The sequence below is a fragment of the Letharia columbiana genome, assembly GCF_014066305.1.
Source record: "Letharia columbiana isolate WasteWater2 chromosome Unknown Sc0000002_s0, whole genome shotgun sequence".
Classification (NCBI taxonomy): Eukaryota; Fungi; Ascomycota; class Lecanoromycetes; order Lecanorales; family Parmeliaceae; genus Letharia; species Letharia columbiana.
The window spans coordinates 828,720-845,125 of NW_023501038.1; the positions used below are offsets into that span (position 1 = coordinate 828,720).

The window sequence follows — 16,406 nt, forward strand, 5'->3', positions numbered from 1 at the left end:
TGCTGCGCCCGTAGCCTGCAGGAGCTTTGCCGTTACTAGTGCTAGGCTCCCGGGATCTCCGCTCGAATGGTTACGTGAGCCCGTCACCCTTATTGCCAATACGCATGACTTTGCGGGCTTCCCGTCGGTCGATCATGATACATCCTTATTCATACGAGGAAGCCCACGCATGCACTATGTCCTCTTTATCAGTGGCAGCTGCCCGTCAGAGTATTCGTGCCTTCGTGACTATCTGACTGGTGTGTGTGTGGGTCTGCCCCGCAAATTAGACGTTGATTTGTTATGGCAAGACTTTGCTGGGTCAGCCGCCAATTCCCACGTCCAATTTCTCTCAGCTTTCTTGGGTTCATATCTTCCTGGTTGTACCTTGGATAACAATCGCCAGAGAAGAGATCTAGGGTTTCTATATCATCCTATCCCAGCTCCCTCAACACAGATCACATCTCAATACTCTCGCCCTTCATGTGTAGTACCTGTCTATTCTCCAACCCTCATCTAAAGAATCCGCACAGTATTCTACATAATTATGCCTGATGAAGAGAAGGCTGTCGCTCCACCCAAGAATGATGACACAGACAGCCCTGCAAACAACCTAGTAGAATCACCCCCCGAGTCTAAGCCAAGATCAGGCCAGGCTCCAAATGGGGGGCTTCGGCGCGTGGCTCCAGGTCGCAGCAGCCTTTGTTCTTTACTTCAACACTTGGTGAGTGTCGTGTCGAAACGACTGTTAAGTGATGGGCGCTGACTTCACATCTCACATCAGGGGTGTGATCAATATGTACGGGGTCTTTCAGACCTTTTATCAGTCAAACCTCCTCGAACATCAATCTGCCTCCAATATCTCTTGGGTAGGCTCTATTCAAGCCTTTCTGATCTTCCTTGGAGGCGCTGTTGTGGGGCCATTCTTCGATCTCGGCTACCTTCGGCTGCTCCTTTCGTTGGGGACATTTAGCACATGTTTTGGTATGATGATGACAAGTATCTGCAAGACCTACTGGCAGTTTGTTCTCGCACAAGGTGTCACAGTCGGAATCGGCTTCGGATGTCTCTTTTTGCCCAGCGTGGCAATAGTGTCTCAATACTTCACCACCAAGAAAGCTATCGCTTTTGGCATCGTTTCGACTGGGGGGAGTATCGGTGAGTCTCGCGAATCCCATACACTCCGAACAAACAAAAAGTACTGACTTGTTCTTCAGGTGGTGTCCTCTACCCTATCATTTTTCGGCAGCTCCAGCCCCAGATTGGGTTTGGCTGGACGGTCCGCACAATCGCCTTCATCATACTTGTCACGCAATTGGTCCCACTACTCGGAATGCGATTGAGAACGCCATCGTCTACGAAAAGGCATGACTTCCTTGACCTTACTGCATTCAAATCTAAGCCATACCTTTTGTTCTGCATTGCGACATTTTTCGGTTTCATGGGCATCTACGTCACCTTCTTCTACATTCAACTTTTTGCATTGGAGAAGACAGCTATCAATGCCAATCTCGCCTCATATCTCCTACCGATCATCAATGCGGCCTCAACAATTGGAAGACTGATACCGAACTTCTTTGCCGACAAGACCGGCCCCCTCAACATTCAAGTTCCGTTCGCCTTCATTCTCGCTGTGCTATGCTTCGGATGGATTGGCATCAAAAGTACTGCAGGTAGTATCGTGTTCTGTCTTCTGTACGGATTCTTTGCTGGATCATTCGTATCACTGCCGGGGGTGACGATCATAAGCCTATCGCCAAACTTAGCTACAATTGGTATTCAGCTTGGTATGTCATTTCTCATCGCTGGACTGGGGCTGCTAGTCGGTGAGCCCATAGCTGGCGCGATATTGCGAGGCCATGGCGGTTGGATTGGCTTGCAGGTATGGTGTGGTGTGCTACTGGGGTTATCAGGCATTTTCTCACTTGCCGCAAGAATTGCCAAGGTAGGAACGAAATGGGGTGCCAAAGCTTAGCGTACTTCATGTTCCTTGCTTGGATACTGCGAAGAGCGAATGGGTAGAGTGTTATAGACTTGGATTATTGCGTAAAAGCTCCGCTCGCCAAGAAAACTTAAAGCTATGGATATGATTGTCTGTTTGTGAAGTAGAGAAAGGTTTTACGTTATAGAATGCCTTACAACACAGCGATCAACGCTGAGTCTGTGCCGCATCATTCAGCCTGTAGCTCCGTCTCACAAGCCCCTGACTGCATCATTCTGGGTCAGCTCCGACTGATAAGAGCTGCGCCGCTTATCTTTCGTCACGGAAGCGCATAAAAGCTGCATGTGATATGCAAAACCGGCGAGTTAGTATTGTCAATCGCCTTTCTCAAATCTTGTGAAAATAACTTGCGGAAAGTCCATTTTCAAATTGAGACTGAGATCAGAACGCAGAATAGTCAATTCGCTTTACTTCTCCAAGCGCTAAATTCGGCATGGACTGTCTATCCCGGAGGGGACATTCCAACGTCACCAAGACTATGGCTCAGCTTCCAAAAGCGATGCTAGAAAACATCGATAACGATACGGACGTTAGAGAATACCACGAGCCAATTGATTTGTCAATGGCTGAGAATTGGCTCATCAGAGAAGAGGTCCTCGGTATAGGTAAGCTTGCTATTGAAAAGCACTTCGACGGCCATGTAATTTCACACATCGTTTCATTTCCCTTCGAAGCGCTACTGACGCTGATGATTCTTCCAGCATCTTTCCATGCCTACAGATTTCTGGGGCAATCCTCGCCTTCTAAAGCTCCTTGCCAATCTTTTCAACAATTATTTCGCACCCAAAATACCAGTCCAACAAGCTCACATTGCTGTTTCCTCGGGCGCAGCGACATGTCTGGATACACTTCTTTGGAATATTTGCAACGAGGGGGACGGTGTATTGATTCCAGGCCCGTATTGGAGTATGTATCTCCGTAATCGTGGTGCTACCGAAGCTCAGGCGTGCAGATGGCTATGATGTCCACTGCCGTAATCGATCCGCCACCAGCCCGATCCTGGTCAGCTTTCCCCGTCTCCAAGATGCTTTTAGTATGGCTCTTGTTACGGCCTTGGAAAAAACTTTCGCCTCTTCCAGTTGCACAATCAAGGCTTTGATCCTTACCAATCCACATAACCCTCTTGGACAGTGCTATCCTAAACCCGTCCTTGAAGAATGTCTTCGGTTCTGTCAGCGGCGAAATATTCATCTGATCTCCGATGAGGTCTTTGCGCTCAGTACTTTCAATCCCAGTCAAGTCGATTTGCCCGAGACTCGTCACTTCGTTTCAATGCTGGCCGTTGATCCGACTGCGCTTGATTGCGACCCTGGAAGAGTCCATGTTGTATGGAGTATGAGCAAAGACTTCGCCGCTGGGGGTATCAAGCTGGTCAGAGCCGCCGCATCCATAACAAAGACAGACATTTACAATTCATGATTAGGGCTGCACCATAACTCAAGATAATCCTTCACTCCGTGACGGACTTGCCATGGCAACCTTCATGAACGTTTCGACCCTTTCGACAGTCTTTGCAAGCGCTCTGCTTTCGTCCGAGTCCTTGCCAGAGCTCGTAAAGCTTAATTCAGTACGCTTGGCAGAGGCTTATAATACACTGACGAGCTTCTTCGACCGTTATGGCATCTACTATATCCCTTGTCATGCAGGTCATTTCATGCTGGCAAAGCTGGCCCCACAAGCGAGCAGTTGGGATGATGAAGCTGCACTCATAATTCGACTAGGTGAAGCAGGAGTGCTAGTCAGTCCAGGTCAAGCTTATCATGTGGTTGAAAAAGGCTGGGCGCGAGTCAGCTTCGCAGTGGAAAGGGCGACTCTGAAAGAAGCTATAAGGAGAATGAAGTGTGTGTTACCTTGGGCTTCGAATGCTCCCAGGCAAACGGCCAGGCAATGACGGGAATGCTGCGCAACTTCAAATCTTGAAAGGCTACATTAGAGATGGGTATGCAGAACGATTGCAATTCCCTTGGTATTCAAATCCTAACACATCACTATCTGTGTCGAGGTTCAAATCCAGATTGTAAGGCTGCGAGAGTCTATGCTGGTCATTGCCCGGGAACGGGATTTCCGAGCGTCCAAAAAAAAATGGCGCTGAAATTGGGCGCAGAGATCATGTCAAATGAAACATCTTCGCATACTAGCAGCATGCAGCTGAAATGCTCCATTGCATCATGAGGAACGAGGCACGAAAGTCTGGTAAAATCTTTCATCCAGGCTGAGGGATATACCGAGGTGTGGGATTATTAAGGCGTCGAATCATATCCTTGCGCTTTTGATCTAATACATAGTCCAATCCCGACAAGTAGGCACGCTTCATAATAGGTCGCGAAAGCATGCACTGCGGGATCTAATATTGAAAATACGTAGACGGACTTGGATTCCGAGCCGTGTAGGGAGTACCTTAGCACTGGAGCCTAGATTATTAGTGTAGTGTAAATCTCTCACAGTCATAATTGACCCCAGAGTCGTATTTTCCAAGTAACAGAAATTCGTCGGGCGCTCCTTTATCCCTTTCCATACGATGTTTGGCTATTTGTGTCAAAGAGTGCATGCACAGCCAGCCCTCTTCGCCTTAAATTTTTCTCTCTTTTTTTTCTTCTATCTATTTGCCCGAAAATGTGTGCATTCTAAGCTCGATGCAGCCTCTGTCCCCGTTCCCATCTGGCAGGCTGGTTGCCATTATTCACCAATGACAAGCTTTCAGTATGGGGAGATACTACATGCTCTACCGCCTTGTACCTCAAGTTCTAAATTGAAAGATCTGAATTTGCCCGCACGGGCACAGACAACAATCAAAGTGATTCAGGCTGCCAATACTCTAGCAGGATGAGTCAGACATTGCTTATAGAGACGTAGCCTCGAGTAGAATTGTCATTGATGAGTGGATGCGCCTACGGCTCCTTCCTTGACGCCCGTTAAAAAATATTCCTCGCTTCTAACACTGCTGCGCTGACTCGAACCTAAGTGTATACATGCACATCAGTAAGTCATTCATGGCTTTAGACGGAGCGATGTATGAATATCGGAGCCTGGGGTAGATAGACCATCTCTGGGCCTAACTACTATCCGAAAGGCTTAGTAATGTGGTAGGTGTAGCTCTAACCAGCATTTTCCGAGCTGCAGAATCCATCATTGAATTCCCAAAGAGCCAGATGCGCCATTCGGACCGTACCTTTCGACCTTGTCTCTTGCGTAACCGTGGCACGGTTACCCACCGCAAGTCGCAAAATCAGCTTCGTAAATAGCGCATTATGGACATCTTCCGGTTGACATTAACGAGTTGTATTAAACTTTGCAAGTCGAAGTCAGAGAACTCTACCTCAATCAACGTTGGGTGGAATCCTTTACACAATGCATATTTTGAATGCAATCTTGCTTCTGATACTTGCAGGGCTATTCCAATCAGTTATGACGACAACTTCGCCTCTTACGGTTTCATCCAGCTCTGTAAAGGCCCCTCTAATTGGACATCTTCCAGCTGTAATCAATGTGTCAAATCCGACGACGAGGTGAGTCCATAACCAGAGATATAACCCGCACTAGTAGGGTCGTCACGCTCTCTAATCTATACATAGTGTAAACGATTACCCAATCGACCCGTACCAAATGCGAGTTCATGACACCACGACGTCCCTGATATTCAGTAAATACGGGCCTCCAATACACTTTCAGACGTTCCTCGAGCTCATCGCCATAACACAATATCAATTGATCGGAGCCGTCACCGCTGCGCATGGTGACGGGCCAGTACACCAATCGAACTTCGAGTGGTCTGAAAAAAGATTGTTCATAAGAATTAGTCGTCCACTTGCTCGGGAAGATTTGACGTGGTTGATGTTGGCAGACACATTGGAAGGGTTGAGGGTCTTCTTCGATGGTTTGCAGGGGTGGTTTGAAACCTCCATCACAATCTTAGATGATACTGCCGGGCCCGTTGGGGATGGAAGCGTTTCCTTTTGGTGACGATTGTTGACGGGAGCAATGCGCTGGGAAACTTTCTTGTGATGGATAAGGAACGTCGTCTCTGGATTATTATGAGGTCGTGCTTGGAGCCATGTAATGTAGCCTTTTCTTGGCCTGGTTAGAGGCCTCCGAATGCGCTTTAGGAGTCGAGAACGATGGATGGATGAACGAAGCACGGAAAGAATGGGGCTTGGCGCTCGGCGCATGAATCTTATAATAGCGGTATCCCACACTCATTAGAAGTTCGTATGTTCTGTGTTATAGGATGATCCGGGCCCAACGTCTTCGAAAGCCCTGCTGAAGCTCTAAGATAGAGAATAGACACATCATCGTACCGTTGTTGAGTGTGTAATAGGTAGGCAAGGTTATAAACACTGATTAATATCTCGGGATACTCGACTCCTAGTACTTTCTCTCTGTACTTCCTCTAATATCGAAGTATTAATGTAAGTAAACCTAAGCTATATAATATGGCACTAGCGATATTATTAGGTTTCCGTAACTTAACGTAGCTTAGCCTAGCGTAACTTGACGTATAATTATTTTCTTCGTTTCTTTATAGCTTTCTAACTTCTTTAATTAATTAATTAGAATTATATTAAGAAATATCTTTCTTCTTTATAAAACTTCTTTCTCGAAGTATATATTAACTTTTTATATTTATAATCTTAATAATTAATAGTAATATTTACTTTTCTATATTAATGTACTACTTCTTATTATTTTATATTAGAGATTACTTTTATATTAAGAAGTTTTCTTTTATTAGAATAATACTTTCTATATTAAAAGATATTCCTTTCTTTAAATTAAAGAATTTACTTTTTTAGAAAAAATCTATTTCTTTATTATAAAAAAGTTATTATTATATATCTATAATAACTCTTTATTTATCTACTTCTTACTCGAAGAAACTTCTTTTTCTTTATAAAACTTATTTCTTTAAAGCTATCTATCTTTCTTTCTTTATAAAAATATATAAAAACTTTAAATCTAAAGCTCTTATACTCTAGAATCTTTATTTTAAATTTTATATAAAGTATTAAATTTTTAACGCTAATCTATATTTAGAATTAATTTAAATTTATTACTTTTTTAAAGAAAGAATTTTTTTTTAGAAGAAAGAATCGCTATAAGAGTTACTTAATTTCTCTTATCTATTAATCTAAAAGTTTCTATAAAATTTGAAATTGCTAATCGCGCGTGTGTCGCGGAAATTATAAAATTCGTCGAATTAGTAAATCTAATTAGAATCTATCTAAATTCCGCCGGTTTAGTAACTATCTTAATCTTTTTCGCTAGTTCTATTAGTTTAGTAGTAATATATATAAAAAGAAAGTTCTAATAATCGACGTTACGACGATAAGGTTCTATAACGATAAGTATTAACGTTAATTTAAATTTGATTATAAAATTAAACGATTTAATAAAATTAGTCGCGTAGATAATACTCTAATATAGCGTATAATAACTCGATATATATATTAATAATAATATATATTAATATTATATGTATATAGAGTATATTAGAGTATATTATATAAAATTTTTAAAGTTACTAAAAATTTTTAAAGTTACTAAATTAATAGAACTGGTAAAAAGAATTAGATATAGATAAAGTCTATTTAATAGACTAAATCGTGCTTATAATACGAATCCGACGGAAATGGCGGAAATTCACTTTTCAGATTTGTAGATGTTTATCTTTTTAAATAACTTTTCTTCTCTTAAAAAAATTTATCTCTTATTTTTAATAAAGCTTTCTTTTTATTTTCTTTCTATATCTTCTTTTATAATAAAGTATAATTATTTATAATTAACGAAATTAGAAAATCTATATTAAATAGAATTAACGATTTTATTTATTTTTTAATTTTAAGCTTTCTTAATAAAAACTTTTAAACTTTATAAATAAATTCTTAATGAAAACTATTATTAGATTATTAAATCGATTATATAGATATATAATTTATCTATTAATATTCTATATAATTAAAATTTATATATTTAATAAAGTCGATCTTAGAGTATTAACTTAATCTCTTTTTAGAAATTACTCGATTAAAGAAATCTCTTATCTACTCTCTTTTCTAAAATTATAATTTTAGATTTATAAATATTTTAATAAAAGTAATTATTATTATTATATATAAAGTTTATTATTATATAAATAGTAATTACTTTCTTATCTAATAAGTTAAAATAGCTCGACTTAAGTTTAAAAATAGCTTTATTTTTAAATATTTAAGGTTTAATTTAAGAGGTTTTATAAATATTTTTCTAGAGTTATTATCTTTTTTTTTTTTAAATAACTTAACCTTTTTATCTTAATAATAATAATTTTTTTTAAACTTAATAAAAACAAAGAAAGAAGATTTATTAATCTTTTTTTATTATTATTTATAACTCTTATATAAAGATTTTAATTTCTTTATTAATTTTAATTCTTATCTTTCTTTTTATCGCTTTTAGATTTTATATTAAAAATAAACTTAACTTTAAGAAAATTTAATATATTAAATTCTTAGAATCTCTATATAAGTATAAATTTAATAAATAAAATTCTCTTTCTATTAAATTAAGCTATATTCGATAAAATATTAAAAAATAATAATAAAAAATATTAAAACTTTATAAATATAGGCTTTTCTAATAATTAATCTAATAAATCGATTTTTAATTAATTAGAAGCTTCTAATTTAGAAAATATCGCTTTAAAATCTAATTTTAATTTCTAGCGAAAATTAGTCTTTATAAAATTAAGAGAGCTTTTAATAACTATTTTCTTCGTCTATAAGAGTAGATTTATTAATATAATAAATTATACTATAAGCTATATAAATAACTCTAAAAAACTTATAATTTATATTTAATATTATAGATTTAATAAGTTTATAAAATCTTTTAAAATCTTTTAGATAAGCTACTTTAAGGAAATCTAGTAATAATTTCTATTTTTTTAATTTAGAATTCTTTTATCTAGATCTTAAAAAGTTATATAATATTAATAATATTATTTTTAATAGTAAAGAAACTATATATTAGAAAATATATTTTTTCTATTAATATATAAAAGATTATATTATAATTAAAAAAGAGAATATTATATATATAAATCTTTTAACTTATTTTTATAAAGCTATCTTATTTTAATAGTTAAATATATTATTTTAAAATAAGAAAGATATAATAATATAACTTTAAATAGAATTAAGAAAAACGCTTATTTAATTATAAGATTATTTTAAAATATTTATATTTTTAACTTTAAATTAATTTATAAAATAAGTTTATACTTTTAATAATATTAATAATAAATATAATTCTATAAGCTATATATAAAGTATTTTTAAATATATTATATAAGTAAGAATTTTTAAAAACTATATTTAAGCTATATAGATATAAAATTATTTAAAAATCGAGTTATAAATTACTATATCGTCTTTAATTTTTTAAATTATATTTCGTTAATTTATAGAGAAGTTTAATAATAGAAAGTATTACGAGCGTATTCTTAATATACTACTCAGTTCTATAACTAGCGGGCCTTAGCGAAGACATCTCCTACTATATTATATCTTCTTTCTATATATATAGTTCGATAGTCTTATTATTCTTAATCTATCTCACTTATATTAATATCGTATTTATACTAGTCTTAATATTATAATAAAGCTTCTTCGTATACCCTCCGACGAAGAGAATTAATAGGTTTTCACTTTCTACTTGAAGTAAGCGACTGTCACAGTAAGCTGTCGTGACTACATAGGTACATGATTTTACCATACCTTCGTACCTGCCAAGGAGGTACCTTGGCAAGAACCTTAGCTTAGCATTATAAGTAGTTACTTCTCAGTAGAAGAACAACCATCTTTACTACACACCACTCATTGTGCTTACATTTCCATGTTGCTCTCACAACTTGGTAGCATTCTGTCTACGTGGAAGGCGACACTGATGACTACAAGTCATATGAGCTACAGTCCTTGCTTAACAAGCGTGTCAGACGTCGTGGCAAAGGTCATTCGGTCGAATATCTAGCACGTTGGAAAGGATATGGCCCTGAGTACGATCAATGGTACAATGTCAAACAGCTAGGCGATGCTCCGGAATTGGTGAAAGACTACGAGATCGCCATGTCCCCTCTATCAGAGCCACTCGTTGCTACACTACCAGAGCTACTACCTCCCCTACCAACAACGCATTTGCAGAAGCCTTCCGCAATCGATCATGCTACTACACTATCACTACCTCCGCTACCAGAGCTACCACCTCTACTATCAACGACGTTGCAGAAGCCTTCCGTAATTGAACCTTCGAAGCCTACCACGGAGAAAGCTATTGCGGTTGTGATACCGAGGAGGAAGGAATTAACCATGTGAGAGCATTGCTAATGTATTTGCTTTTATGGTACTTTATGCTTATATGCCGAGGTCGCCATGAGCTTTTTTATCGGCGGCATGTTGTCACAGTAAGCTGTCGCGACTGCATAGGTACATGGTTCTACCATACCTTCGTACCTGCCAAGGAGGTACCTTGGCAAGAACCTTAGCTTAGCATTATAAGTAGTTACTTCTCAGTAGAAGAACAACCATCTTTACTACACACCACTCTTGTGCCTACATTTCCATGTTGCTCTCACAGCGACCGAGTCTAATAAAGAAAACGCTGGGTATTTCTATTATATAGAAGCCCCACCATATATATAAATCACAAACCACCTACATTATTCGAAAGAATCTATATTAGATAATCTACATTATTAACGATAGCTTAATCCATCAAGAAACGAGTGTTATAGAACCTCGCGAAGAAATAAAATTTCAACACTCAATACAGAGATCTACTACCTTTCTCGACTCGCGCATACCTTTATAGTATCGGAGTTTCAAAGATCTCTCTATTTCACTTAACGAAGATACTATTCGATATTATAATAAATCTCTACGAGGAAGCTTAGTCAAAATCGCTATTTTTACGCCTATCTTCTCCGCTCCGTTCTTATCTATATTTAATATATTATAAGTTTCTTAAATTCTTACTTAAATTCATCTATATTAATATTAAAATATATTTCTTTATATCGTCGATTATCTATATATTATAGCTAGCTTTATCTTATATATAATAATTTATATAGAAGATACTTATCTTTAAATTCGCTATAACTCTATATATTATATATATAATACTCTCTATCTATTAAAAATCTTTATTAGCGATTTTATATTAATTAAGAAAAGATATTAGAATAATAATAAAAGATATAGAATTAAAACTCGCCTAAGATCTCTATTCCGCCCTCGTCCCTATTATTATCTACTTTACGAGATTTCGAGATATTTAAAGTATATCGATATCGACTAATCTCTTTATAGCTAATTAGATAGCTACTTAGTCTAAGACTATTAGATTTATCTATCTTTATAAATACTAATTTAATATTATTCGATAACTAGAAAATAAGAATTTAAGATAAGCTTACTTATAATAATAATTATTTCTTTATTAATATCTTTAAAATTATCTATATTATAGTAAAACTTAAAGAGAAAATTAATTAATATATATCTATTAGATAATAATATCGCTTATACTTTATAGTCGATAATCTTCTAAATTATTTAAGTAACGTATATAAGATACTCTTATTCGTTCTTAGAAAAATCTATTAATATACTTATAATAAAATAAGCTAAGAAAGTTAATTATTTCTTAAATTCTACGGTAATCTTATTAAGTATATCGAATATAATTTTAGAAATAATAGTCTTAACGATCTTAGAAATAATAGTCTAATAAACGATATATAAAAGAAATCGAAACTTTATTTATATAATTTAATTAATCTATTAATAAGAGATTAAATTATATCTAAATTAAAGAAATATATTATAAGAATATAGCTTTAATATTAATAATCTATTAAGAGATTTATCGAGAAGAAAATTAAAAGATTCGCGAAGTAATATATAAAAGTAAAGGTCGAGACTAATATAAAGAAGAAATACTTAATTATAACCCGCCTTACTTTTAATATATAGGATTTAAATCTTATTAAGATAGAGGATCTTATAGATAAGAACTAGGCTTATATATAAAAGTATAGTAAATACTTCGAACTCGATATAGATGTCGACGAAGCATACGAGCTTAGTTGCTAGGGCTTCCTATAAGCGACTCGGCAATATCTCGAATATCGCGTTTTCAGTCAAATTGAAACCGTCCGATGTCTTCGTCATAGCCTCATTTTTTCACATTCGCGAATTAATTCCTCAGGCTTATATTACTTAACAATAACTTTATATTAGACTTACTAAGTAGACTTCTCTTATTATTATATATATAAACGTCTTTAAAAGCTATAGTACGTCGTCTATAGATCTTACTATCGCTATTAATAGTATTAATTAATATCGATTATATAGTATCTTATAGAGAGACTTATATTAAAGTTATTTAATATTAATTTAAAGTTTTAGCGTTTATAACTCGATTCGACTTAAGAGTAATTAACTAATTAGATTTCATTATTTTATAAATTTTCTTATTATTATAAAAGTAAGTATTAAATAGCTATTCGATACTAGACTACGTTTTTAATTACTATTTATTTAATTCTTTATAGATCTTTATTAAATCGAGAGTCTTTAATACTTTAATAAAGTACTATTAACGATACGCTAGCGGAATCTCCTATTACTATCGCTATCGTTACTAAAAAAAGATACTAATTTAGTCTAGCATATTAATATTAAAAGTTCTTTATTTTTATAGATTCTTAGCGAGTATAATATATATATATACGATGAAATTATTTACTTCTTTCGAAGGTCTACGGCAGATAAACTAAATAGAAAAAGAATCTAGAGAATCTTATCGATATATAGATAAGATATGGCTATATCTCCGGGATCTTAATTATCTCCAATCAAGGCCTATACCGACTATAGATATTTAAAGATATAAGGTAAGTAATAGGCCTACATCTCCGGTCTATCAGTTATAGAGATCATGGCTATTAAGAGAAAGGAGTAGTATTACGAGCGTATTCTTAATATATTACTTAGCCCTATAGCTAGCGAGCCTTAGCGAAGACATCTCCTACTATATTATATCTTCTTTCTATATATATAGTTCGATAGCCTTATTATTCTTAATCTATCTTACTTATACTAATATCGCACCTATGCTAGTCCTAATAGAAAGAAGCTATAATATTATTTTAATTAGTAAAAAAAATTATAATATAAAATTATATAAAAAAAAGTTTAAGATTAAGATTAAGAGAGAGATAGAGATTAAGATTATAAATAACGATTTAATAAGAATAAATCTTTTTCTAGAGAATAATAAGATGGATTTTAAAAAGCTTAAAAGTGACTATTTCTTTCTTCTTATCTTTTTTTAATAGATCTATAAATATATAATACTTATTTTTATTAATTAAAATCGTTATATCTAGATTATAAATATTAATAATAATTAAATTTTCTTATATATTTCTCTTATACTTTTTAAGTTTATAGATTTTATTAATAGAATTAAGACGATTAAGTATCTTCTTATATATAATTATCTAAATAATAATTTCTATAAACTTTATCTTTAATTTAAACTTAGACTTAGATTTAGACTTTAATTATAACTTTAGAGAATTAAGCTTTAAAGAACGCTTTATTAACTTCTAAATAGTTATTTATAAATATAATTAAAAAGATCTAATTAAATTAATTATAATATTTAAATTAAATAAATTATTAGAATTATAATAAATGTTTATTTTATCTAGCTAGATAATATAGCGATAATTAAGAATATAATAATTAAGAATTTATAAAAATATTTATAGTTTAATTTTTATAAAAGATATACTTTTATAATCTTAGAAATAAGAGCTTTATTTCTAAAGACTATTATAAAAATTATAATTCTATATATTTATAAAATTCTTCGATATATTATATAAATAATAATTATTATTTTTATAATATATATAAGAATAAGACTTTAAAAGATATAAAATTTAATTATAAAAACGAGGAAGTCGATATTAAGTTTATCTTAATTATTTATTATATTAGAGGCTATTAAAGTTACTTCTACTTATAATAAGTAGAAATATAATAAGCTACTAGTTCTTTGACAGCACCTCATCTATTTCGACTTATGAATAATAACTATTTCTTCTTCTTCTTAAATAGTCTCGTAGTAATGATACCGTGTTAACTACATTCGATATAGGGCCTTGGCGGATAGAAACGGCCGGAGAACGCCTCTCAACAGTGGCCCATAACCACATAAAACACCTCTCAAAGCCATTGCAACGACAATAATACCTCAGCGCAGTCATCATGACTTCTGTCTGCATCACGGGATCCGTCTCTAAGTCAGACGGGCTGGAATCGCTGTTGTTTAAAGCCTTAGTTACCTCCTTGATAAGTAGATAGCTAATACAGGCGTCTGTTAGGGCGCGTTTAGGCTTCTTTCTGGCTATGACGCTTATAGAATTAGGCTTAGCCTTAATAGTGTATTATATGTGTAGAAGGCTACTCTAGAGCGTGTAATAGAATACGAAATAAGTAGCTTATGGAGTGTTGTTGCTCCTCTAGAGGAGCAACTCAGAAGTCGTTTTTTTTCTACTTATCATAGGGCTGATATAGGGCTGAAGGGGTAAATAAGTGACTTATTTCATAAGTAGAAGTAACTTTAATAGCCCCTATTACTATAAATAAAATAAGAGATTTATTAATTTATTAAAAATATTAAAAAAAGTTTTTATCTAATAATTAGTTATATATTTATTTTAAAAAAAATTTATTATTAAATAATCTCTTTAAAAAATATTAGAAAGATTTTTAGAGAGAAGAATCTTATATTTAACTTATTACTAGAGAAGTTAATATAAATCTCTAAAAAAATATTATTAGAAAAGATATCTATTTTTAAAAAACTCGAGTTAATTAAATTTATACTACCCGCGAAATTGAAATAATAAAATAATCTTTTAATTATAATATTATAATATTATAATATTAAACTATTTAATTCTTCTTTAAAAGTCTTATTAAAATTAAAATATTTAAATATTAAATATTTAATAAGTATAAGAAATCGAGTTTTTTTAAAGAGATTAATATTCTCTTTCTTTATTAATAAGTATATAATATAAATCGATATTTTATTATTAAATAAATTACTCTTTCTTTCTTTATAAAAGATAAAACTTTAAAAAAAAGCTTATTATAATTAAGTTTATATAAGATATATATATTATAGATAATTTTAAAATAAACTTTCTAATAAAAATAAATATATTTAATCTAGAAGAAGTAATAGTTAATCTTTTATAGAAATAGAAGAAAGTAATTCTTATTAAATATAAGAATAATATTATTATTAGAAAAGGGGCTTAAGGGTTCTAAGTAAGAGGACTCTAAATTACTTAATTTACGTACGTTTAATATACGCTTAACGAAGTCTTATCGAAGTCTTAGCGAACTCTTAATTACATATCTAAAAATCGTCATCGAAGACTTTACGAAAATACTCCGATTGAAAATAGAGAATATTACGATGAATGTGAAATATAACGTTATAATAAAAGATAGTAATATTTAAATAGTCGTTACTCTCTAGAAGTCTTTCGGCAATAATAATTCTCGTCGCAGATTTATTGGAAAGCTAGCTTTCTTTCTATCGATAAGTTTTAAAAAGTACTACTAAGATCTGAATCGAGAAAGTTAGGTATCTATTCGGGAAGTAACTAAATTTCTTAGCTACGAACATCAAATTTTGTTAGTAATCTCAACTTTATCTCCGTCTCTCTCCATTTCTTCTCTAAAAGAATTCTATCTCTACAAATTATGTCTCAGTTAACTCTTTTCGATTATAATATCTCTTCTTCTACTACCATACGTACTGCGAATCGTTATTAAAAAAAGCGTCAACAATAGGAAAATAAGTATGCCCTCTCTCAATTACACTTTCAAAATTAGTTATAATTTCAGAGAAATTAACAAAGTCAAAATTCATGGCAACGTCGAGATTCCACACTTTACGATATTATAATACACTATCAACCTTAGTCTATAACACCTCATAGACCTTCTTAATACATATTCGAAGGCTTTAACAAATTATCTACTAGACTTCTCTCCGATTCTCCTCTTCAATACGATAATCTTAAATTTCGCTATCAAGATTCTACACAACGTCCAACCTTTAATATATAGAATTTACATCGAGATTACAGTCTTCTCACTTAGCAAGACTACGATACTCATTATTCGAAGAATTCTATTCGTATTCAACAAGTAGAGCGAGATAAAGAGCTTCGAGATACGATAGAACAGCTAGAAGACGCTCGGATTCTCTATAAATATAACACTATTCTGAAGCTATATAACGATATTATCGATATCGTTACTAGGGGTTTTCAGAGTAACTTCGTAGAAATATT

At 33.3% G+C, this 16,406-nt stretch overlaps 4 protein-coding genes across 4 annotated transcripts; all 4 read left to right on the forward strand.

Moving 5' to 3' along the window:
* Positions 1 to 641: 641 nt before the first annotated feature.
* Positions 642 to 1,954, forward strand: HO173_001237 (uncharacterized protein; the record flags this gene model as incomplete). Its single annotated transcript, XM_037303179.1, has 3 exons — positions 642 to 703; positions 764 to 1,137; positions 1,197 to 1,954. 3 exons carry the CDS (start codon positions 642 to 644, stop codon positions 1,952 to 1,954), a joined length of 1,194 nt encoding a protein of 397 aa, XP_037169826.1.
* A 460-nt stretch (positions 1,955 to 2,414) lies between these two features.
* On the forward strand, positions 2,415 to 3,400 carry HO173_001238 (uncharacterized protein; the record flags this gene model as incomplete). The annotated part of the gene is made up of 3 exons (XM_037303180.1): positions 2,415 to 2,621; positions 2,683 to 2,887; positions 2,934 to 3,400. 3 exons carry the CDS (start codon positions 2,415 to 2,417, stop codon positions 3,398 to 3,400), a joined length of 879 nt encoding a protein of 292 aa, XP_037169827.1.
* A 52-nt stretch (positions 3,401 to 3,452) lies between these two features.
* Positions 3,453 to 4,101, forward strand: HO173_001239 (uncharacterized protein; the record flags this gene model as incomplete). Its single annotated transcript, XM_037303181.1, has 2 exons — positions 3,453 to 3,820; positions 4,086 to 4,101. The coding sequence occupies 2 exons, from the start codon at positions 3,453 to 3,455 to the stop codon at positions 4,099 to 4,101; spliced, it is 384 nt and encodes a 127-aa protein (XP_037169828.1).
* Positions 4,102 to 9,850: 5,749 nt separating this feature from the next.
* HO173_001240 (uncharacterized protein) lies at positions 9,851 to 10,326 on the forward strand (the record flags this gene model as incomplete). The annotated part of the gene is made up of 2 exons (XM_037303182.1): positions 9,851 to 9,885; positions 9,951 to 10,326. 2 exons carry the CDS (start codon positions 9,851 to 9,853, stop codon positions 10,324 to 10,326), a joined length of 411 nt encoding a protein of 136 aa, XP_037169829.1.
* Between the last annotated feature and the right edge of the window lie 6,080 nt (positions 10,327 to 16,406).